Source organism: Nelumbo nucifera, chromosome 6, assembly GCF_055504915.1.
Source record: "Nelumbo nucifera cultivar China Antique chromosome 6, China Antique-T2T, whole genome shotgun sequence".
NCBI lineage: Eukaryota > Viridiplantae > Streptophyta > Magnoliopsida > Proteales > Nelumbonaceae > Nelumbo > Nelumbo nucifera.
In genome coordinates, this window is record NC_142654.1 from 38,477,194 (window position 1) to 38,502,519 (window position 25,326).

General features: G+C 39.9%; 1 protein-coding gene across 2 annotated transcripts in view; it reads right to left on the minus strand.

The window, feature by feature from the left end:
* Window positions 1-8,717: 8,717 nt before the first annotated feature.
* The window catches only part of LOC104586396 (ASI1-immunoprecipitated protein 3-like), a 28,677-nt gene continuing 12,068 nt past the window's right edge, over window positions 8,718-25,326 (minus strand). For both annotated transcript variants that reach the window (XM_010243632.3, XM_019195847.2), the window contains exons 6-8: window positions 13,483-13,542; window positions 13,298-13,387; window positions 8,718-9,198 (exon numbers count right to left, since the gene is read on the minus strand). In XM_010243632.3, coding sequence (XP_010241934.1) covers window positions 8,905-9,198; window positions 13,298-13,387; window positions 13,483-13,542 — 444 coding nt within the window. In that variant the 3' untranslated portion in view covers window positions 8,718-8,904. The remainder of the gene's footprint in view (window positions 9,199-13,297; window positions 13,388-13,482; window positions 13,543-25,326) is intronic.

The following is a 25,326-nucleotide window of genomic DNA, read 5'->3' on the forward strand; positions in this document are numbered from 1 at the left end:
AAAAACCAAAATGCCATTGCAGCCCCCTCTACTCGGCAGACGTGATATACGTCAGCCATCTCTCTATTCTTTGACCATAATGCCCAAACAAAACTTGGTGATCTGAACACCGGTTATGCGAAACTCTCAATACATGATTCAGATGCCCACAACTTACTCTTTAGCTATTTGCTTGTAAATTATTATTTATATTTTGTAAAACAACTTGTAAATTAAAGGTACACGTATGAACCTATAAATTTCTGTTCAAGCTTTCTTGTTGCCAAAAGAAAATCCAGTATTTATTCAATGCTTAGATGAAGTAACCCAATAATTGGTGTTTTTGAACACCGGTTATAACTCTTCCACCCATCTAAAAAGAACATTTTTTTTTTTCGAAAAAAAGAGAGAGGAATTAGATATCATAGCTCAAACCATCTAATACATTTTGGCTGCCACCATTTGCCATCTACAAATATATATTTATATGTTTTATATGCTAGTTCATGAGCAGTGGAGTTTAAATTTCTACGTGCATATTTGATAAATATCGATTCAAAAATAGGGATGTAGTTGGATTGGATTCCGATCGGTTTCATCTTAGTAAAAATGTGTATCAGAATCTGATCTAAAATCTGATCGGAATTTAAGACCTTCGATTCAAAATTGTCATTAACCTCATACAAAAACTGAAATCCACGTCAAATCCAATTAATAAATCAGCATTTATTTTCAACTCCACCCCGTGTATACGTCACATAATTTTGTACGAAAATGCTCCTTATTTAAAACCATATTCCTTGAGTGGCAGTAGGAGAGAGTGGGTTTGGTGGCCATCGAACCCCTTCGCACCCACTGGAGCGGCCTCCAGGTGACTCTGCCATTTTCGAGAAGCAATCCCGGAAGGGGGGTGCGGGGGTAGACAGGCAACAAAACCACCTCCACGGGGTGGGGAGAGGTCCCTTAGATGTCCCCAGAGGAGGTAGAGATGCCTCAGGCCAACGGAAAAGGTCGACGGTGGGAAACAATGCTTCTGCAAAACCACTGTTTCCCACCGTTGGGTCGATGGGTGACCAGAAGGTGTCAGGATGCTCGGTGGGTGAGTGCCAATAAGAGGGAGTGGGTTTGGTGGCCATTGAACCCCTCCGCACCTGCCGAAGCGGCCTCCGGGTGATTCTGCCATTTCTGAGAAATGGTCCCGAGGGATGCAGGGGTAGACAGGCAATGGGACCACCTCCACGGGGTGGGGAGAGGACTCCTAGGCATCCCTAGAGGAGGCAAAGATGCCCCGGGACAACGGGGAAGGCCGACAGTGGGAAACGATGCTTTTGCAGAACCACCGTTTCCCACCGTCGGCTTGGGTTATCAGGCCGATGGGTGACCGAAAGGTGTCGGGATGCTCGGTGGGTGAGTTGCAGTAGGATGAAGTGGGTTTGGTGGCCATTGAACCCCTTCGCACCCGCTGGAGCAGCCTCTGAGTAATTTTGTCATTTTCGAGAAGCAATGCCGAAGGGGGATGAAGGGGTAGACGGGTAATGGAACCACCTCCATAGGCTAGGGAGAGGTCTCCTAGACGTCCGCAGAGGAGGCAGAGATGCCTCGGGCCAACAGAGAAGGCCAACGGTGGGCAATGGTTCTTTTGCAAAACCACTATTTCCCACTATCAGCTCGGGCCCTTAGGCCAATGGAAAACCATAAGGTTTCGAGATGCTCGGTGGGTGAGTGGTAGTAGGAGGGAGTGGGTTTGGTGGCCATCAAACCCCTTTGCACCCGTTGGAGCAACTATCGGGTGATTCTACCATTTCCAAGAAGTAGTCCCAGAGGGGGGTGCGGGGATAGACGAGCGGCAAAACCACCTCCACATAGTGGAGAGAGGTCTCCTAGACATCCCCAAAGGAGGCAGAGATGCCCCAGACGAACGGGGAAGGCCAACGGTGGGAAACAATGCTTTTGTAGAGCCACCATTTCCAACCATCGACCCGGGCCATCGGGCCAATGGGCGACCGGAAGGTGTCGGGATGCTCTGTGGGTGAGTGGTAGTAGGAAAGAGTGGGTATTGTGGCCATCGAACCCCTCCGCTCCCGCCGAAGCGGCCTTCAGGTGATTCTTCCATTTTCGAGAAGCAGTCCCAGAAGGGGGGTGCGGGGTTAGACAGGCGACGGAACCACTTCCATGGGGTGGGGAGAGGTCTCCTAGACGTCCCCAAAGGCGGCAGAGATGCCCCAGACCAACAAGGAAGACCGACTGTAGGAAATGGTGCTTTTGCAGAACCACCATTCCCAACCATCAACCTGGGCCGCCGGGCCGATGGGCGATCAGACGGTGTCGGGATGCTCAGTGAGTGAGTGGTAGTAGGAGGGAGTGAGTTTGGTGGTCATTGAACCCCTCCACACTCGTCGAAGCGGCCTTCAAGTGATTCTGCCATTTCCGATAAGTAGTCTCAGAAGGGGGGGTGGGGGTACACAGGCAACGGAACCACCTCCACAAGGTTGGGAGAGGTCTCCTAGACCTCCCCAAAGGAGGCGGAGAAGCCCCGAGCCAACAAGGAAGGCCAATGGTAGGAAATGGTGCTTTTGCAGAACCACCATTTCCAACCGTCGACCCGGGCTGTCGGGCCGATGGGCGACCAAACGGTGTCGGGATGCTCGGTGAGTGAGTGGTAGTAGGAGGAAGTGGGTTTGGTGGTCATTGAACCCCTCCGCACTCGCCGAAGCGGCCTTCAATTGATTCTGTCATTTCCGATAAGTAGTCTCGGAAGGGGGGGTAGGGGTAGACAGGCAATGGAACCACCTCCACAAGGTTGGGAGAGGTCTCCTAGACCTCCCCAAAGGAGGCAGAGAAGCCCCGAGCCAACTAGGAAGGCCGACGGTGGGAAACGATGCTTTTTCAAAGCCACTGTTTCCAACAATCGACCTGAACTGTAGGGGCAATGGGCGATCAGAAGGTGTCAGGATGCTCGGTGGGTGAGCGGCAGTAGGAGGGAGTGGATTTGGTGGCCATCGAACCCCTCCACACCTTCTAAAGCGGCCTTCGGATGATTCTTCCATTTCCAAGAAGTAGTCTTGGAGGGGGCTGCGAGGGTAGTCGGGTGCCAAAACCACCTCCATGGGGTGGGGAGAGGTCTCCTAGACATCCCCAGAGGAGTCGGAAATGCCCTCGGCCAATGGAGAAGGCCCACGGTGGGAAGCGGTGCTTTTGCAGAACCACCGTTTCCCACTGTCGGCCCCGTTTGTCGGGCTGATGGGCAATCGGAAGGTGTCGGGATGCTCGATTGGGTGAGTGGTAGTAAGAGGGAGTGGGTTTGGTGGTCAAATCCCTCTACACCAGCCGAAATGGTCTCCAACTGATTCATTCTTCCATTTTCGAGAAGTAGTCCCGGAGGGGGGTGCGGGGGTAGTCGGGCGGCAGAACCACCTCCATGGGATGGGGAGAGGTCTCCTAGATGTCCCTAGAGGAGTCAGAGATTCCTCGAGCCAACGGGAAAGGCGAACGATGGGAAACAGTGCTTTTGTAGAACCGCCGTTTCCCACTGTCGGCTCGGACTGTCGGGCCGATGGGCGTCCGGAAGGTTTCAGGATGCTCGGTGGGTGAGTGGTAGTTGGAGGTAGTGGGTTTGATGGCCATCGAACCCCTTCACATCCGCTGGAGTGGCCTCCTGGTGATTCTAACATTTTCGATAAGTGGTCCCAAAGGGGGGTAAGGGGGTAAACAGTGGTTCTGCAAAAGCACTGTTTCACACCATCGACCTTCCCCGTTGGCCCGGGGAATCTCCGCCTCCTTTGGAGACGTCCAAGAGACCTCTCCCCATCCCGTGGAGGTGGTTCCGCCACTCGTCTACCCGCGAACCCTCCCTCTGGGACTACTCAGAAATGGCAGAATCACCCAATAACCACTCCGACGAGTGCAGAGGGGTTCAATAGCCACCAAACCCACTCCCTCCTAATACCACTCACCCACCGAGCATCTCTACACCTTCTGGTCGCCCATCGGCCCAACGACCTAAGCCGACGGTGGGAAACGGTGGGTCTTCAAAAGCACCGTTTCCCACCGTTGGCCTAGGCATCTCCGCCTATTCTATGGGCGTCTAGGAGACCTCTCCCCACCCCATGGAAGTGGTTCTGCCGCTCGTCTTCCTGTGCACCCCCCTCCAGGATTGCTTTTTGGAAATGGCAGAATCACCGGGAGGCTGCTCCATTGGGTGCGAAGGGGGGTTCGATGGCGACCAAACCCACTCCCTCATAATACCACTCACCCACCGAGGAGCATCCCACCACCTTCTGGTTGCCCATCGGCTCAATGGTGGTTCTTCAAAAGCGTCGTTTCCCACCGTTGACCTTCCTTGTTGGCCTGGGGTATCTCTGCCTCCTCTAGGGATGTCTAGGAGACCTCTCCCCACCCCGTGGAGGTGGTTCCGCCGCCTGTCTACCCCTGCACCCCCTCCGAAACTGCTTCTCGAAAATGGCAGAATCCCTTGGAGGCCGCTCCAGCGGGTGCTAAGGGGTCCGATGGCCACCAAACCCACTTCTTCCTACTGCCGCTCACTCACCGAGCATCCCAACACCTTCTAGTCGCCCATCTGCCCGACAACCCGGGCCGACGGTGGGAAACGATGGTTTTACAAAAGCACCATTTCCCACCATCGGCCTTCCCCATTGGCTCGAGGCATCTCTGCCTCCTCTAGGGATGTCTAGGAGTCATCTTCCCACCTCGTGGAGGTGGTTCCACCTCCCATCTACCCCTGCACCCCTTGGGATCACTTCTCGGAAATGGAAGAATCACTCGGAACCCGCTCCAACAGGTGCAGAGGGGTTCGATGGCCACCAAACCCACTCCCTCCTATTGTCACTCACCCACTGTGCATCCTGACACCTTCTGGTTGCCCATCTGCCGAATGGTCGGACCAACGATGGGAAACGGTGATTCTACAAAAGCACAATTTTCCACTGTCGGCCTTCCCCGTTGGCCCGGTGTATCTCTGCCTCCTCTTGGGACGTCTAGGGGACTTCTCCCCACCCCGTGGAGGTGGTTCCACCACTCGTATCCGTCTACCCCTGCACCCCCCTCTGGGGCTGCTTCTCGGAAATGAAAGAACCCTCTCCCTTCTACTGACACTCACCCACCAAGCATCCCAACACCTTCCAATCACCCATCGGTTGGACGATGAGGGGATATAGGCACTCAGTGTCCTAAGCCTTTCGAACATGAAGGAATATGGTTTTAAATAGAAGGAGCATTTTCATACAAAAGCATGTGACGTATACATGAGGTGGAGTTGAAAATAAATGCTGATTTATTAATTGGATTTGACGTGGATTTCAGTTTTCGTACAAGGTTAATGGCAATTTTGATTTCTGCGATGGAGAGATCGATGAAAACCTCTATATTATATTTATATTTAAAATTATAAATAAAACATTTTATATATTATATTATATATGAATATATATATATATATAATAAATTCAGTATGTTATATTTACATTAATTTATTATATAAAAGTCGAAAAGTATTTAAAATTTTTTTACACTAAAAAAACGAACAAAGTAGAGTAGAATTAAATCCAGATCTGATCTAAATCCATTAGGATTTGAAGTTGAATCCAAGGTCGTAAATTCTGATCAGATTTTATATCGGATTCTGATGCACATTTTTACTAATCAAATCGAATTCAGATTTTGATGAACCCGATCTGAATCCAATCCAATTACATCCCTAATTTTTAATCGATATCTATCAAATATGCAGGTAGAAATTTAAACACCACTGCCCATGAGCTACCATATAAAACATGTAAATAAATATTAGTAGGTGGCAAATGGTGGCAGCCAAAATGTATTAGATGCTTTGAGCTATGATATCTAATTCCTCTCTCTTTAGATTTTCTTTTGGCAACAGGAAAGCTTAAACAGAAATTTCCAGGTTCATACATGCACCTTTAATTTACAAGTTGTTTTATAAAAAAAATAATAATTTACAAGCAAAAAATAAAAGACTTAAGTTGTGGGCATCTGAATCATGTATCGAGAGTTTTGCTTAACCGGTGTTCAGATCACTGAGTTTTATTTGGGCATTATGGTCAAAGAATTGAGAGATGGCTGACGTATATCACGTCTGCCAAATTGTAGTGGTATTTTGATTTTAGTACTGTTTTTTCAGCGGTTGGATGTCAACATTCAGGTGTCAGGAGGTTTTATTTTTGAGGGGGGGGGGTTCAAAGTCATTTTTCCATTTTATATATTATAAATTAATAAATATGCATTATATATATAAATATATATACTTATAATAATATATTATTTATTATTTAAAATATAATATTTTATATATATTTATAATTTTTTATTATATATTTATATATTTTTTTATAATACATATTATAAAAATTAAAAATCGAAAAATCGATGAACCAATCGATCGATTAACCGATTGTCTTTGATTCGGTTTCAGTTACTGGTTTTTCAAAAATCAGTAGTACCGATTTGATTACCGAACCATGAGCACCCCTATTGTTTATTTTAAGAATGACAACGGGACAGGTTTTGAGTGGCAACCATACTCCCCATCCCCGGCTCCAACTTTGAAACAAACCCCCATTCGTGATCCGATACCAATCAAAGATAAAAATGATACTCCATCCCTGATCCTGATGATGGGTTCCTCATTGGGACCCAAAGTCTTAGAATTTTAAATTAAAAGTTGCTTGAAAATTAAATTTATTTAAAATATAAATTAAATTTTATATATTTTAATATATATACCCACTATTATTTATTAGAAAAATTTATGGTCTCTATCAACAAGATTAACCAAGATTAACACCATGTTTATAGGCGTGCCTGTAGTGAACCACGTGCTCTCTATCAACCAAGATTGATACTATATTTCTGAATATTGGTTTTCTTCTGCGTTTAAACGCATTGGAGATTGGACTTTTTTCATTTGCTTATGGCCTTGATTGCTTTGAAGTCATCTCTTTTAGGCGGCGTTTGGTAGGATTGAATCGACCCATGAATTTTGAAATCTTTTCTTTTCAAAGGCTGGATAATTGTTCAGCTAAACATCTCAAAACATATCTGAATTTTGAAATTTACTCCTAAATTTTTAAAATTTGATTCATCTCTAAATAAATTCAAAACTAAGTTGAGAGGTTAACTGAACAATATTGTCCTTCAACTCAAACAACAATATATAATGTAACATATCTATATATAAAGTATATTATATTAAAATATGATAATATATAAGATATATTATATAATATAGCATTAGAATAAAGCATAATATTATTTATGTTAATATAATATATAATATACTTACATCATATTATTACATTATATGTAATATAACAATATATTTTCTATGGTGAGAAAGCTGTTCTTCAAAATATAGCATTATACCGTTAATTACTCCTATCACCTTTCTATCTTATATTATAAAAATATTATATTATATTCACTTTATGTTTTTAATTCACTTTTTAATTTTTTATTTATAAAATAGTTAAAATTGTAATTTAGGGCCGAAAAAGGGATTCTTTTGGTAAAGATCTCGAAAAACTATCCAAAAAAATCATCCCAATTAGATATTGAAACACAGTTCTGACCTTCACAAGTTTGCATACATATTTAGTGTACAACTTATGATCCCGTCACTGGGTTGAATGGGTCAATGGCACAACCACCTGGATTGGACAGTTTTTTTACCTGATCAATTGTTTTTGACAAATTTCTGACTTTTACTAGGACTGAAACCAAAATCATGGCAGGGAAACGGTCCAAAGGGTACAACCGGCTAGATTAATACCAGGTTGAATACACTGCTTACAACTCACAATTTGCACAAATGCTCTCTGCAACGAAACTCTTCACAAAATCTTTTCTTTTCCTTGGGTAAGGCAAGACGATCATAGTTGCAGAAGTTTTCCCGCAACTGCCCAATAGAACAGACAAGCTAGCGACTGAATAAACAAAAAAAAAAAAAAAAAAAAAAAACAGATCACTACTCGATAATTCAAATTTAAAAGTATCCATGCAACTAAGGGTGTCAATGGACCAGTTTTGGGTTGGATCCCGTCCAATCCAAAATCAATTTAAACGGATTGGACGGACCAACAAGCCATTGGATTGGGCCTGGTCCATCCATAATAAATTTATATTGGATTGGATTGGATGAAGCCAATATCTAGTCCATTGATATAAGACGGAGAATGATGGTTCAATCCAATTGGGATAGGTGCCAGCTCGAAATTGATGCCAATTAACGGGCAGGCATTGGTGTATAGGGTGGGGGTATTTGGCATTTTGAAATTTTATAAGTATGCAGCGTACTTTTCCGTATAAGAGATGCAAGGCAGTTTATTATGGATGGACCAGGCCCAATCCAATGGCTTGTTGGTCCGTCCAATCCGTTTAAATTGATTTTGGATTGGACGGGATCCAACCCAAAACTGGTCCATTGATATAAGACAGGGAGAATGATGGTTCAGTCCAGTTGGGATAAGTGCCAGCTCGAAATTGATGCCAATTAACGGGCGGGCATTGGTGTATAAGATGGGGGTATTTGGCATTTTGAAATTTTATAAGTATGCAGTGAGCTGCAGCGTACTTTTCCGTATAAGAGATGCAAGGCAGTGGCAGCATGCATTAGTTCCAAATATGTTAGGTGCATCCGGAACCATTTTACCATTTAATTATAATTTTATAGAAATAAAAGTGGTACATAAACAATGGCCTCTCTCTCAGGTGTAAGGTTAAGTGGATTATATGTTCACAGTTAAAAGCCTAACAACTAGACAATATACATGTATGAAATCCGGAGTGAAATGGAACAAGAGCTGTGAATCTCTGTACAAATACAACAAAAGGAATCTAAATTCCAAATATGTATAAGCTAAAAAACAAAAAAACTACTATCAAGTACAGTGTCTAATCAGCAGCATTGTTAGGGGTGGATATGGAAGGATCCCCAGGCTTAGGCCTGCTAAACGATTTCTGAGTTTCCAACACAGGCATGTACGCTGCAGTTGTTTTCTTAAAGATATCAGCAGCCGGTTTCTCGGATTCACGGGGACTCACCAGCTTTTTCTCAACATCTTCGAATTTGGCAGTGGCCCATGGTGCCGTGCCCACATTCCCAACAACACTGAGTGGTTCTATCGTCATTGTGGATGCTTCATCTCGAGAAGCATACCATGTATTACCACATGCAATACATTCCAACTGGATGTACAACAAAAAATTTAATAAAAAAAAGTCAGGTTGAATTCAACAGAAACATAATTTTCTTTGTGCTGGACCAAAGAATAGAGCATTATCTAAGCCATGGACTCCACATCTTGACTAATTTATCCATGTTAGTAGTAAGCTCATTTGGTTAAATTCATGGATAGAAACTTGACTTGTACGGCTCAGTTTGGAAGGAGTACATATTCTTATTTGTACACTGTACATATTCTTATTTGTACTCTTTCCAAACTAAACCCGGGTCATGCAGATAAAAATAGACTGATGCACCCTCCCCCAACCCACAAAATTCTATTATTATTTAGGTGAAAAGCATAATTTTCCATGCACTCAACAAATTTATCAAGGATATATTGGAAATGGAAAAAACTAAAAAAAAAAAAAAAAAAGATGCATTATAATGTAAACCCAGAATCAAGTGCAAAATCCCTCCTTGTAAAAAGGGCCAACATCCCCAGCAGTAAAAGCCCAATCCATGAGACTGGAATAAACAGAAAAAAAAAGTGAAAAATAGTAAATAATGGAAACAAATGATCTACCCCTCCCACCGCTTTTGTAAATGCTACATCTGTACAGGATTTGAATTTTGAATACCCTATTTATTTATTTGATCAACTGAGTGAACTTCATCAGTACAAAGATAATTGCATTTTGTTAGAGAGAATATATATAAAGAATCAAGAACATTACACAGAGATTATGTGCACCCTTACGCTCGTAACTTCTAGACCATTATTTTCCACTACAAGTCCAAATTGGTTGGACCTAAGTACAATACACCCCATCTATCGAAAAAAGTATAATACATCCAATTAACGTGTTCCCTGGCAAGAATCCACTCCTATTACTGGCTTAAATTGTTCCATTCAACAGCTGTTCTTTGGATGATTTGGGGGCAACAAGAAAAGGAATAGCACTAGTGCAGTCTTTATATTGCAGGAGCATAATTTTTTGAATTTTGTTCTGCTTTAATTTCATGGGTCTGACCAATGCCCCCCCAATTTCAAATCCACCTAATCCAAATATAGACTCAAAGATTACAAAGGCAACAAAACAAGACCCATTGGTATTGGAGACTCAAAGAAGTTGTGGAACAAATTCGGTGTATATACAGTGATGATCCTTGGATTAGTGTTTTACAAGCAAGAGGCTCAAGGAAAGTACAGTACAAGGGCCTGCCTCTAGCACCCAAGGCACAAGGCTCAAGATGAGGCATGCACCTGGGCACAGCAAGGTGCAAATTTTTGAAAAAAAAAAATAAAAAATATCAATACATAAAATATGAAAATCTAAATTATTCATCAAAAAAAATGAAAATCTAAATTTTTAAAAGTTGAATGTTTTAAAACATTTTAGCTTACACCAAAATGCATACGCATAACATATAAAACAAATTCAGAAAAAAGACCTTAAAAGTTGCTTGCATGTCCCCTCAGGTATTTTTTGTGTATTGCAAGTGGAGGAACTACATACCACCTCTAATCTACAGCCCTTGTGATTTCATCCTAACAAAAATCTCCCCTATAGTTTTGAAAAAAAAAGTTGCAAATACTTCCTTTTTGTAAGCTTTTCAATAACAAAGATATTGAAGTTACCAAAATACCCTTGTTGTTAAGCTGTTATTTTACATAATCTAAAGTTTCAACTTCACCCTCCACTAATTTATTTTACCTGAGAACTTTCAAAAGAGTGATTCTCTCTACTAATCTTGGACGAAGTAAGGTTAAACGGCAAAAGTGAAGTAAAAGGAAGCAAATCCTTTTTTTCAAGATATTTTAGTAAATTTACATCTGAATGAAGTTGGTTAAGGGTAAATTTAATATTTAAAAAAATAATGCATTGCATCAACATTTTCCATTTGAAACACTAACAACAGGTATTTGCACCTTTTCTCAAAACAATGGGAGAGGTTTTTGTCAAGGTCAAAACACAAGGGAGGTTCATAAATTGTTAGAAAACCCAAGGAGGTTTTTATAATTTTTCCTATTTTAAATGGAATTTAAATTAATTAAACTATATTTAAAATTAATAAAATTTCATTAATTTTTGTTTTTATTAATCCTTACTAACTTTAAGCTGGTTTTAAATTAGTAGAAATTAGTTATAAATTAATAATTGTTAGATAATTTTGAATTAGTTTTATATTAATTTTAAATGAATCTTAAATAGATATTAGTTTTCAATTTATCTTATTTCTTTTCATTAATTAATTTGTTTATATTATATTATAAAAAATTTTTATCAATAATAACAATTAATAATTATTTTTGTTTGATTTAAGTAATTTACAAAATTATTTTTACTATGTTTAATTAATTTTTATTATTTTCAAATGGAATATAATACTTTGAGGTTTTTCTCAATGTTTTCAACACACCATTGACTTGGATTGAACCGTTCAAATCATGAAACGACCCTATTTATAATTCCAGGTTTCCTAAAACCCACTATTTTGTCAAAGCCGTTGACCTGGTCAAAACCTGTTCGACTTGGGCAATTAAACCATTGATCCTTTTGACATCATTGGGTCACGAGTTACAATATACAATGTAATGAGAACTTATGGAGGACCTAACTTTGTGCTTGCTTGTCCAATTCGGTGATTTATTTTTATTTTGAGTAACTTTTCACAATCTTTGCAACCCCATTATACAAAAAAATAAATAAATTGTTGGCCTCCAATTTCAATTTTCGGTCTTTTATTTGTAAAAAAATTAAAACTAAAATAAAAAGTACAAATTAGAAATATTATATACACATGTAAAATGTAATTATACTATATTAGTATTTAGTACAAATGGATAACGAGTCATGGTTTGACTCATCCAATTAGCTCAATTGAATCGTTGACCTGTTACCTAGAGCCAAAAACTATTCAGCCACTAATTAATTTTTATTAATAATTATAATTTAATGTAAATATATCTAATTATCTAAATTATAGTTTAAATTGAAATGGATATAGATATAGATAAAATTAATGAATTTAATGGAGTAATGGAGAGGAGAGAAAATTAGTGGCATGAGTTATTCAAGGAGTTAATGGCATAATTAATGATGAGGGATCATTAAAGGAGTTAATGAAAAAGAGGAGAGAGAGTTAATGGCACAAGTCTTAAAGGTGATTGGCCACTTGAGTTATTTTGTTCAATTTTAAAATTAGAAAATTCAGAAAAAAAAAACAGAAAAAGGTAAGTGCTTTTCAAGAACAACTAGAAAGAAGGAAGGTAACAGCTTGGCACATTCCATTTTAATATGTAGATATAAATGTGATAGAAAATGGCTCCTAGGCCATGTCACCTCTGCCATTTCACTAGAGAGGCTACGATTTTGGTCTCAAGATTGCATAGCTCATTCAAGTGGATCCAAAGATCAACCAACAAAGTTGTGGATATTCCAGCTAGAGGTGTTACTCGGGATAAAATTGCACTGGGGACAACCAGAGGGGATATATAGGGTTCTCTTTGGGTGTAAAAGGGGCAATAAGCCTGGAACATAGTCCAGCCAGGGTGTGGATTTTTCCTCTTCCCCCTTCAGCTGGATTCTGTTTTTCACAAGAAAATATTCTGATATTGTTACCAACCAATATAGAAGGCTCAACTATTCTGCCCCAGGTACAATCAGGTCTCTTTCATTATCCTCTAAAAGAGATACTTCAAAAGTTTTCCTGGTCTTATTTCCAAGCAATTTCATCCCTTTATTCTGGAAAAATTAGGAGCATCTCAAACTTCTGAAAAAGGAAAGGCATTCATTAGTCTTCCCCCATTCAAAAACCACCTATTAGAAGTGATTCTTAAAACCACTGAAGCACCAATGATGCAGTAGAATTTGTCAAAGATTGTTTCTAATTTGTTAACAAGCACACTAAAAATGTTTATCCCCCCCCCCCAATCATCCTCCTAAAATTGGGTCCTTGATCTCTCCCCAAACCTTCAATTCTTTGGAAAACATACTTGTCAGATCAGTTACAAAACTGTCAACAGTATCTCTTATGGTTCCTTATGTTTGTTGCATATTTCTTTCTGTAAGATTGACATGTAATGTAGGATTGAAGGTGAAAGAGAAACAATAGAACCTGATATCGGTCTCCACGTCCCCCTGCTTGAATGATGTCTGTTAGACCCACTTTTTTCTCCATGCATCTTGAACATCGAGCATCTGTCATCTGCTTCAAGATCCAAGTAACACAATAAGCACCAGCCTAGTTCATGAAGATGGTCTACCAAACAAATATAGAAAACAAAATAACGATGTTTTTACCTGCATGCGCTCAGATTCTTCAGGCTCCTTGGTTGCTGTCTCTTCTGCTGTAAGACCCTCCTGAAATAAAGATAAATCAAGTCAATAGATGCCCCTTACTATACAAAGGAAATCTGTAAGTACATACCTCCTGTAATATCATGGAAACCCAATACCATGGGCCACAAGAGGCATTCATTAGTCTTCTAGTTTTTTTTTTTTTTTTGAAAGATGACATTAGTCTTCTAGTTGGATATAGAAGATAGTAATTTATGTTTTACCATACACAGATGGGTTAAAAGGAAACTCAAATGTTTGAGGAAAAACCATGTTCCAATGAGAAATGCTTGAGCCAATTATTTATTTGTTTCTTTTAATTTCCAAGTGCCTTTTATTAATTAAGCATTTCAGATGCCAAAATTACAAATAGAAACTTTAATAGTAAAAGTGATATTAGTTTGTCTTAAAGTAATAAGTTTTTTTTTTTCTTTTAAGGTTGTTTTTTCTAGTTTTCAGTTCTAACAACTGGTAAAAGGCCTAGCAAACTCGTATAGTTGGGAGAAGGCATCGTAGAGCTGGGTTGAGTATTTACTTCTTTTAGGCAGTAATTTCAAGTTTATGATTGGTGCTACCAGGGGATGGGCTAATCTGATCCAAGTGAGATTCCAAAACCTTCTAGTTCAAGGCTGTTTATGTAACAGCTATTTGTGTAAAGGCCACTTCATTGAACTGAATATTGCCTTTTGTGAACAAGTCATTAAGTAGGTCGCAAGCTCTTTAATGGATGGATGAATGGCATTTTGAGGGACTACAGGAGACCTAAATATTTCCTCATATGTCTATTTTATCCATCAAATGGAAAAACAAGAAGTCATTAAGCCTGGCAATTTGCTGTCATGATTGCCAATTGAAATGGTTAGAACTTTAGACCTGCTACAGGGTGATATGACATTGTCCTTAGAAAGCAGGTAATGCCATTTAAGCTAATTACCCTATCCCATGTCATAGAGTTGCATTTGGGGAAGATGTTTTGTGCGGAGATTCTCCTCTTTGTCAGCAGTACCCAAGGTTTAAGGTTGTACTTTTTTGAGAAAAGTGTCCAAGGTTGTACTCACTTTCAAGATTAAGCACAAATCTATTTTAGATGTGCTTTCTTTTCCCTCATAGGTTTATCCTGGAATTTTGGGTTTAGAAGGGTTTTATGGAATCATGAAAGTGTGGAAGTGATAAACCTACTTGTTAACCTTAAAGATGTATTTTTTCACTCAATAAGATAATGATGATAGGGTTTAGGCAATCAACCCTAGGGTAAGACCTTGGTCTCTTAGGTTTCAGTTGAGAGAAGTAAAACTGATATGGGCATACCAGTATGGTCCGGGAATCAACCGAGGAGTATTTTGAGTTCTTTTAGAAAAAAAGAAAAGGAAAGTAAGATAATTTCATTAAAAAGGACCAGGAAAAAACTGAAACCCCCAAAGTGCTATGCAGTAAGAGGCTGTACAAAAGGTATCAAGGACCAAGCAGACAAAACAAAAACTAGCCCGTCGGCTCAAAAGAAGATAGGAAGGAATTGAAAGATAAATATCACTGCAGCAAATATGCACTTGAACTCCAGGATTAGACCAGTCCAACTGCTCTTCTTACAGCCTCATCCTCCTGGGAAGATCTGCCATCAAAAATCCTAAAGTTTCTTTCCATCCACAAGGCACATACAAAGCAGCCAGAACAGCCCCCCAAATTGTCTCATCCTTCTTGCTTAAACCTGCTAGATGTCATTCCTCAACAGCTTCTTTGACATTTAGAGAAGGCCCAGGATACTGCTAGGAAACTATGAAAGAAAGACTTCATCCCTGAAGTATAAGGGCAATGAATGATAAGATGGTCCCTAGTCTCCCTTGGGTACTTGCACAAAGTACAGAAAGAAGAAAGACAGATATCCCCATTTTAAAGGTTCCCCTTTGAGAGACATCTTTCAAGAACAATGGTCCAAATCAAGAAAGAAACTTTTGATGGGATTTTTTTTGATAATCAAAGAAACTTTATTAGAAGAGAAAAAAGCGTAGAAGAGAGAGGTGACAAGCAGTCACCACAAAGAAAAAACTTTTGATGGCATTGCCAGACACAAACAGTTTAAGCAGAAAAGGTGTTACCTCTCATGGTGAGTCATAGTTGTCAAGGCGTCGCCGCCTAGGCGCCTGGCTGGGCGCCTCGCCCAAACGCCTTGACTTTTAGCAACTAGGCGCCCGCCTAGGCGACAAAAATGACAAGGCAGGCGCCTTTTATAATATCATTTATATTGTTGTATCTTATTAATGCATGTGGTTAATACATTTTATTATATGCTATATATATCAATTATATTTTGTTGTAATGTTTTACTACTGAAATTTAAAAGATCAAAGGGTTTTGAGAAGAGAAAAAGAAAGAAAAGAAAAGAAAGGGGAAAGAAACAATAGAATAATAAAGTTCTTTTTTTCTATTCTCTCTCTAATTAAATAAAACAAAAACTCCATCCTTGTTTTTTTCTATTTTACTTTCCATCTTGAATATTTATCATATAAAGTTAATAACCTTCTTTAGCTGCTAATTAATATGAGTTTGCTCTATTAAATACTTATATAGTAGTATTATTTTTGAAAATAATGAAATTAATATATGTAAAAGATTTTTATCTATTAGATGTGATGATTTGCCACATTTTTAGAGGAAATTCAATGTTCTTAATAAAGAGAATTGTTATTTATCAATTAACATACATGCTGAATGGTATATAAAACTAGGAAACTAGCCAAAAGCCAGTTTTTCATACTATAAATTTTTATCGCCTAGGTGACCAGGCGACTAGGCGCCCCAGTGTCGCCCAAAATCACCTAGACGCATTGAAAACTATGTGGTGAGTATGATTCTGGCTCATGACTTTAGTGAAAGGATCCATTCTTGTCCCAAATCCAGATTCTTCTGCCATCCGCTTGGGTTGTGGTATGAAGATTCAGCAGAGCAGCTACATCCCCACCTCCCAACCATGAAGTTTCTTCAAAACTGGGGGACCAGTCTAGAAAAGGTAAAGTATATTGCAATAGTATCAAAAAATCAAAGGTCTCGTACAATGAGATGCCGTACTGAAATAATCACATTTATGGTCCCCAAAAAAAGTTGCAGAAAAAACATCGTCTTTAAATACATTTGTTATAGACATCCAACCCCTTAGTTCCTCCACTAAAAAATTAATAACACCAGCCTCAGATTTTGCTTTCTTCTGAATCTGCTCAAAGACCCTATTAATTCTTTTGTTTGAAATGGCCCCCAAAAATGCACTTGGGATAGCTGACCGTAGGTATCTTCCTTTTTTGGACATGCCTGAGACCTTCCATCCTTGAAACAATTATTTTACCAACCTTGGGAAGCACCTTTGTTGACAAATTTGGGAAGTACCAGTTAAGGTGAACCAAGTTAATGAAATGATTCCAAACTATTGCAGAGAAGCTGCAACAGATAAACAAGTGGTTTGAGGTCTCAGCTTCCAAACCACATAACAGACAATCAAATCTGGAATGTTAAAACCCTTTCTTAACAGCACTTCCTTTGTAAGGCATTTCTCCCAGGCTGCCACCCAAGAGAAGAATTTGACTTTTGGAGGTGCAGCAGCTCCCCAAATAGCTTTGCTTGGAAACTGCTGCCTGTGCTCTTCAACAAGACCTTTGTAGGACTCAAAAGAAAAAAAAATGCCTCACTGTGCCCACCTCCAGCTTCTTGAGTCCTCTAACTGCCGATTCTGGATCAAGGAGAGAAAATCAGCCACCTGTTCCAACCCCCAGTAATTGAAATTCCCTCTATAAAATAGGATTCCAAATGACCCTACTGCCTTTCGGTTGATAGCAGTCAGCAACCATTGCTTGTTGGTAATCAGCCACATTGAAAAGAATTGGGAATCTGTCCCTTAAAGTTCTGCCACAACACCAAGGATCTGACCAAAAGCTCAGTCTACTTCCATTACCAACCTTGTATTCAATCCCCTTCATGAAATAGGAGTATGCTTTGTAGATACCTCTCCATACTCCACATCCATAGGGGAGCTGTGAGTCCTCTGCATCCTAACCATTAGCATATTCCATACTTCTCAGCCAATAGTTTCCTCCATAGCTCATTTGGCTCTGCAAAGAACCTCCAGAACTACCTTCCTAATAAAGCTATATTAAACATTTTAATTTTTCCAATTCCTAAACCTCCATGAGAGAGAGGTTTACATGTTATCCCAGTTCACCAAATGATACTTGAGAGTCCTTCCACCCTGACCAAAGGAAATCTCTCATTTATATTTCTATCGTCACCACACCTCCGATGGGATTGGGAAGAGGGCATGTAATAAGCAGGTAGAGATGCGAACACTCTCTTAATAAGCATTATCATCCCTCACTTGGAAAGGTATCTTAGCTTCCAAGATGCCAACTTCCTATCCACCCTTTCTAATACTGAGTTCCATAAGCTTTTTGATGCGCACTTTGCCCCCAAAGGTAATCCCAGATATTTTGAAGGAAGGCTTTCAACCATGTACCCCAATACATCAGCCAACTTGTGTACATTTGGGAACTTCCCCCACAACCATCATCTCACTCCTAGCCAAAGTTGATTTTCAGACCTGAGACCACTTCAAACCAACAAACATAATAAGTATCTTAAGTTGAGAACCTGATTTTAGGAAGCAGTGCAGAAAAATACCGCTGTATCATCTGCAAATTGCAGAATGCAATCTTTGTCATTGTCACTAGCTTCAAAACCTTCCAGGAATCCCAGCTCTGTTCCTCTGGCTATCCTTAGGCCCTCCATGACAAAAAGAAAAAGAAGAGATCACATCAGCGCCCCACAGGCACTCTACATGCACATCTCAGCGTGCATTGGGAACATCTCCCGTACTTGTCAATGGGAGATGTTTCCACTACACGGTTGGGATGTGCCGTGGGGCACCGATGTGAACTAGAAAAAGAAGAGGAGAGAGTGGATCTCCTTGTCTCAAAACCTCTCTAACTTTTGAAATTGCCCTTCAGACTATTGATGAGAATTGAAAAAATGGGTGCAGTGAAACATACCTTCATCCAATTTCTCCATAAGGGTGGCCCAGTGCACGAGGCTCCCGCCCATGCAGTGCCTGGGGAGGGACAGATGTACACAGCCTTACCCTGCACATACAGAGAGGCTGTTTCCAAGATTTGAACCCCGGTCACCCAGGTCGAAATGGAGCAACCCAACCATTGCACCAAGGCCCACCCTAGTCATCCAATTTCTCCATCTCTGTCCAAAATTCATTCTAGTCAACATGTAACCTAGAAGGCCTAATTCACACAATCATAGGCATTTCCTAAAGTCAATTTTGCATACTAGTTCCCCATTTCCACTTCTCCTTGAGTCAACAAGTTCATTGGCTATAACAACCCCATCATAGATGTGCTTGTTGTGGACAAAAGCGCCATGATAAATTGAAATAATGGATTTCATCACCTTCCTTACCTCATAGCCAAAACTTTGACATTAATCTTATAAATTATTTACCAAAAAAAAAGACAATAATCTTGTAAACACTTCCAATCAGACTAATGGGCCGAAAGTCTTTCATTTCTATAGCTCCATTCTTCTTGGGAATAAATGAGATGAAAGTTGGATTTAGGCTTCTCTCTAGTTCAACTGACCTATGGAACTCCTCCAAAACTTTTAGCAAGTCAAATTTGATAAGATCCCAATACTTATATTACATAATAGTGAATCCATCTGGCCTAGGGCTTTCTCCCATTCCAGATCTTCAATCGCTTTTTCAATCTCCTCTAAAAATGGTTTCTCTAAACCATCCAGCTATTGCTCCAATAACATCTCAAACTGCAGCCCAACTATTTTCCGCCTCTGTTTGTGAAGTTCCTCATAAGGGTTTCTGTAGAAGTTTAAAATGGCCTCCTCTATCTATTCTTCCTCCATTAACTATCCATCACTCCTTGTTCTTCTTCTGGTATTGTTATCTCTTACTTTTAGCCAATTGGCCCTTGACTTGTCTCTACTTTACCTCATTTTGGTAGGTTACGGAATCAAACTAAGGACCTTTTTTCCTTTGTTCCTCCTCTAAACTTCCTACTTCCTCCTCCAAGTCATCACGACAATGGTTTTTAATCATTCAGCTCTTTTCTTCTCATCTAATTCTGTTCTTTCCAACTACCAACTTTTAATTTTACTTTTTTAACAATTGTAACTTCTTACTCATTACATGGCTGATTGATCCCTCAAAAGCAGCTTCCATCTGCCATTTTTGGATATTTGCACCAAACTCCTCCAATCCCATCAAACAATGCTACAATCTGAAAGGGCGACGATGCCTTTTAATGCCCTTTGTGTACAATAGCAATGGAAAGTGGTCGAACATCAGCCTTGGGAGAGTTTCTTGAGAGGATTTTTTTTTTATGAATAGTTTCTTGAGAGAAATCGGGAATTAAGTTTTCCCATTCTGAAGATATTATGAATCTGTCCAATCTGACTCAGTGTTGTTGAAATCATACGATTTATGATATGATTCACAATTCGATTATGATTTGATTCATAAATCTTACAATTTATATGGATCCTACAATTCATGGTAATTCAAATAAATTCAATTAAGTTTGTCAAGGGAAACTTGTTTTGAAGCCCTTACTAGAAAATGATTTATTTATGTTACTTAAGACAATCATTTAGTTTATTTTGCATCAAAGAGCCATTGAATGTGAATTTACTTCACTTTCAAGTCAAACTTTATTATATCATCTTGGGCTTCTATAGTATAAGTGGTAAATTCTATTGATTTAGGTATGCATATCGTAGATATGGATTAAAAATTATGGTAAAATTACTTTCCTATATATTTAGCCTTTTTAGTATATCTATATTTAATTTTTTGACAAGTTTGAAAAAATAGAAACAATCTTACGATTTATGATACAGTGCACGATTCGATTTGATTCAAATTTCTCTACAATTTACGATACGATAACAATTTTCAAAACATTGAACTGACCAACACGGGAATTTCTTGGTAATTGGTCCAAGTAAAGCAGGCCCCAGCCAAAAGAAGATCCTGAATTTATGATTATGTTAAATCTGCTGCAGCCTTTTTTGTTCTCCATTTTAAGGATGGCATTAAAGTCCCCACTGGTTGCCCAATGGACCAATGGTCCCTCCCACCCATTTCCTTTTCACCTCATTTAATTCTTCCCAAAACACTTCCTTTAGGTTGGATTTTTTGGGGTCATAGACCCCTATAATAGCGATTGGTGTGTTGTTTGGAAGCCACAGAAGCATTACTGAAATGGGAAATTCCCAACCTCTTTGTCCATAAGCTTAAAAGTGCTAGCATTCCAAATTAAAGCAAAACCACCTGCCATATTTACCACTGGAATTGTGATCCAGTCATATGGGTCGAAACCCCAAACATTTCTTTCTTTTTTTTTCTGATAGGCAATACAGAAATTCATACATTCATTAAACTCTTAAAAAGAAAGGATTACAACAAGAAGTTGTGAAGATCTGACAAAGCCCATTACAAACAGACCCACCAAACTGATTGTGCCCAGTACATATGTTGTCTTTGAACCCCTTGCTTAGCTAAACCATCTGCCAAACTGTTAGCAGATCTCCTGACTCATTATATTTGGATGGCCATATCTCGACAGCCACTTGAAGCATTTGAACTCATTTCTAAGCTGACAAATCACCCCCTCACCATTCTTCATCCACCCCACCACTAGTTTTGAATCACCTTCAATGATCAATCTGCCAATTCTTTAGCTATCTTTACCCCAAAAACTACTGCTAAGAATTCCACTCTTACTGAATCTCCATGCGCAATTGGACCTAAGTACAAAGTACATATAGTGCTCCTTTGGAATAGACAAATAGGCCAATGGTCAAAAGTAATCCTAGGCAAAGTACTCCCCAAAAGGCTAGTCCAATATTCTTCCCAATCCAAGGATACCAAAAATATGTCTAACTTAGAACAAATAGGATTAGCTTGAAGATTTGACCATGTAAACCTGGTTTGTCCCAGACGAATATCCATCAACTTGAGGTATGCAGATGATAGTGAAATTTCTAATTGGGTTATGTCTGAATTTCTCAGTTTTGGGGAGTCTGGGGGGATTTCTTTTAAGGGTCTGGAAGAGGAAACAAAAGCCCTCTTTGTGGCCATTGAAAACCGGTTCTTAGTTGAGAAGGGGAAGAAAAATAGAAAGCAGTCTAAGGAACTGCTTAGACTGGCTTGGGGTCTAAACAACAGTGCGATATGATTGGCTCGAAATCACTACTGTGAACACTGCGGGAGGTGTAGCTCTGGTATGGAACAATAGCACTTTCAAACTAGTAGACAAATTTGTGGGGAACTTCTCAATCTCTGCCAAGTTGCTTTGGGAGGCTAAGAATATTCAATTTACAGTGATAGGGGTGTATGGGCCGATTGACTACAACTTAAAGAATGCTCTCTGGGATGAGTTAAACACTTTCAGAGAAAGATGGGAAGGCCATGGGTGTTAGGGGGTGATTTTAATGAAATTCTCAGCCCTGCAGACAAAAAGGGGTGCAATCGACTGAGGAATGAGAAATTTTAGAGGCTTTATCCAAAGGTGGGAGCTAATAAATCTGCCATTAGCAAGAGCAAAGTTTACTTGGACCAACAATCAGGAAAACCCTTCGTTGGTTAGGCTGGACAGATTTTTTATTTCACCTGAATGGGAGGAATTATTCCCTCTCACAAATCAAGAAGCAATGACGAGGGTAGTTTCTGATCACATTCCCTTAATGCTGAGTATGGGAGGATTAAAAAAGAACCCTCATCCTTTCAGGCTGGAGCATTGCTGGATGGACTCATAGGATTTAGTAACAAACATCAAAAGGGGGTGGTTGGAATGTTCCTTTGAAGGTTCAGCCAGTCACATCTCCAAAAAGCTGAAATGGTTGAAAGAAGAGGAGAAGAAGGCTTACTTCCAAGAAGAATTTAGATACTTTGCTGCACCAATCTTAAGTCAAATGGAGGCAAAGAACTTGGACTATGTGGCTGAAAGCAGGTGACAATAATACTGCTTTTTCCACAAGGTGGCCAATGCTAGAAAGAGGGTTAATTCTATTCAAAAAATTGGAGATGGAAGGAAGGGTAGTTCAAGAAGAGAAAGATATAGCAGATGCTTTTGTTTGTTTCTACAAAGATTTGTTCAAGAAACCTTGCAAGATGAGGCCAAGGCTGGATGGTTTAATCTTTAATTGCTTGTCGGAGGAGCAGGTTTCAGAGCTGGAAAAACCCTTCTTAGAAGAAGAGGTAAAGAAGGTTATTGAAGAGTTGGAAGAGGAGAAGGCGCCGGGGACAGATGGTTTCACAATGCTATTTTTTAAGAAGTTCTGGGAGCTCCTTAAAGCTGATTTGCTAAGGGTTTTGGAAGAATTGCACGATTCAACTGCCCTCGAGAGAAGCTTAAATGCAACTTTTATATCTTTGATCATTAATAAGAAAGGAGCAAATGAGCTGAAAGATTTCAGACCAATCAACTTGGTTGGAAGTGTCTACAAGATCCTATCAAAAATTCTAGCCACCAGATTAAGGAAGGTGATGGACTTTTTAATTTCTAAATATCAAGGGGCTTTTGTCCACAACAAGCACATTCAGGATGTAGTGCTCATAGCAAACGAGCTTCTAGGCTCCAGACTAAGAAGTGGGGAGAGTGATCTAATCTGCAAAATTGACCTAGAGAAGGCCTATGATCATGTTAATTGGTCCTTGGATTATTTGATGAGAAGAGCACAGTTTGGCTCCAAGTGGAGAAATAGGATGAAGGTTTGCTACTCAACTCCTAGATTCTCAGTGCTAGTAAATGGGACAGCTAAAGGAAATTTTAGCAGTGCTAGAGGTTTGAGGCAAGGAGACCCGTTGTCTCCTCTGCTCTTTTTAATAGTAATGGAAGGTTTGAGCAAGTTGGTTGATAGAGCTGTGGAGGGGGAGTTGCTGGAAGGCTTTAAGGTGAAGCCCAATGGGACTGCTATCCTACTCCTACAATATGCTGATGACACACTCTTCTTTCGTAAAGCTTCAGAAGAGCAAGTTTTAAACTTAAAGTATATTTTGTACTGGTTTGAGATTTTTTCAGGATTGAAGGTGAACCTTGCTAAAAGTGAGTTAATAGCTGTGGGGGATGTTGCTAACATTCAAGGTATGGCAGACTTGTTAGGCTGCAAAGTTGGTAAGCGACCATCAAAGTATTTAGGGTCACCCCCGGGTGCCAAAAGCAATTCAAAAACCATTTGGAATTCAATAATAGAAAGAATGGATCAGAAGTTAGCCACTTGAAAAGCAAGGTATCTCTCCAAAGGAGGGAAAGTAGCATTCATCAAGAGTTCCCTAGCAAGCTTACCAACATACTACATAACCCTTTTTCCTATACCTTCAGAAGTGACAGAGGTTTTAGAAAAAAAGATGAGAGACTTTTTGTGGGTGGGGATGGAAGGACTGTCATAAATATCGTCTTGTTAAATGGGGGCAGATTTGTAAACCATTTACTCAAGGGGGGTTGGGGTTAAGGAGGTTAAAATCTTTTAATCTAGCTCTGCTAGGAAGTTGGCTTTGGAGGTTTGCTACTGAGCCTGACAACCTTTGGAGGACAGTCATAGCAGAAAAATATGGGCTGGATGAAAAGGGTTGGGGTAATGGTCCACCCATGCCAACCTATGGCTGCAGTCTTTGGAAAGGTATAAGCAAAGTTTCCAACCTGTTCAAAAGAGAAGTCAGATTTAAAGTTGGTAATGGGAGAAGGATCAAGTTCTGGTTGGATGCCTGGACAGGGGAAAATTCCCTTAAGGATTTATTTCCTACCCTCCTGTTCAATGTGGCTGAAGACAAAGACGCAGTGGTTGCAGACGCATTTGTGTTAAGGGATAATGTTGTTTGCTGGGCCCCTAACTTCAGAAGGGACTTCAATGATTGGGAGATTCAACAGGTAGGGAATCTCTTGGTTTTGCTTCAGTCCCAGGTTTTGAATTTGCAATCTGAAGATGCTCTAGTATGGAAAGGGAACAAAAGTGGGGAGTTCTCAGTTAAATCTTTCTTCAATGCCATAAGGGGAGATGCTGAAACTCCCTTCCCAAGCTGGGCCATTTGGGGGACCATGGCTCCCTCTAAAGTAATTTTTTTTTGCATGGGGGGCAGCATTAGAGAAATGCCTCACCAAAGAGATGCTGGTAAGACAAGGTTTTAATTGTAGTGACCTGAGATGTAGTCTCTGTGGTGGAGAAACAGAATCAGCAAACCTCCTGTTTTTACACTGCAGTTTTGCCTCAGAGATTTGGAACCATTTCTTAAGAAGTCTGAAGGTTAGCTGGTGCATGCCAGCCTCACTTAAAGCCTGCCTGGAGGCTTGGCAGATCCGAGGGTTGACTAAGAAAGGGAAAACTTGCTGGTCTGCCATTCTCTTAGCAATTCTGTGGGAGGTTTGGTTGGAAAGGAACAGGAGGGTCTTTGATTGTAAAACCTCTTCTGCAGCTGAAATCATCAATTCGGCTGTAGATTTTGTTAGAAGTTGGTTGGCTGTACTTACTGATTTTAAAGGGGATACATCTGATTGTAATTTTTTGAGGATGGACTTTTTTTGAGGTCCTTCTGTTTTGTTGTGTACAGTTTCTTATTGTACAAAGGACCTTTTCATCAATACATTGATACTTTAACTTTGCTCCAAAATATACATATATATATATATAGATATAGATATATCCATCAACTCAAAGGCATCAATAGTCATTAAATCTCCTCATGCTAGAAGTTACCCTTTGCCTTGTACTATTTGACTCATTTACAAATCTAATCACATTATAGTCACCTCC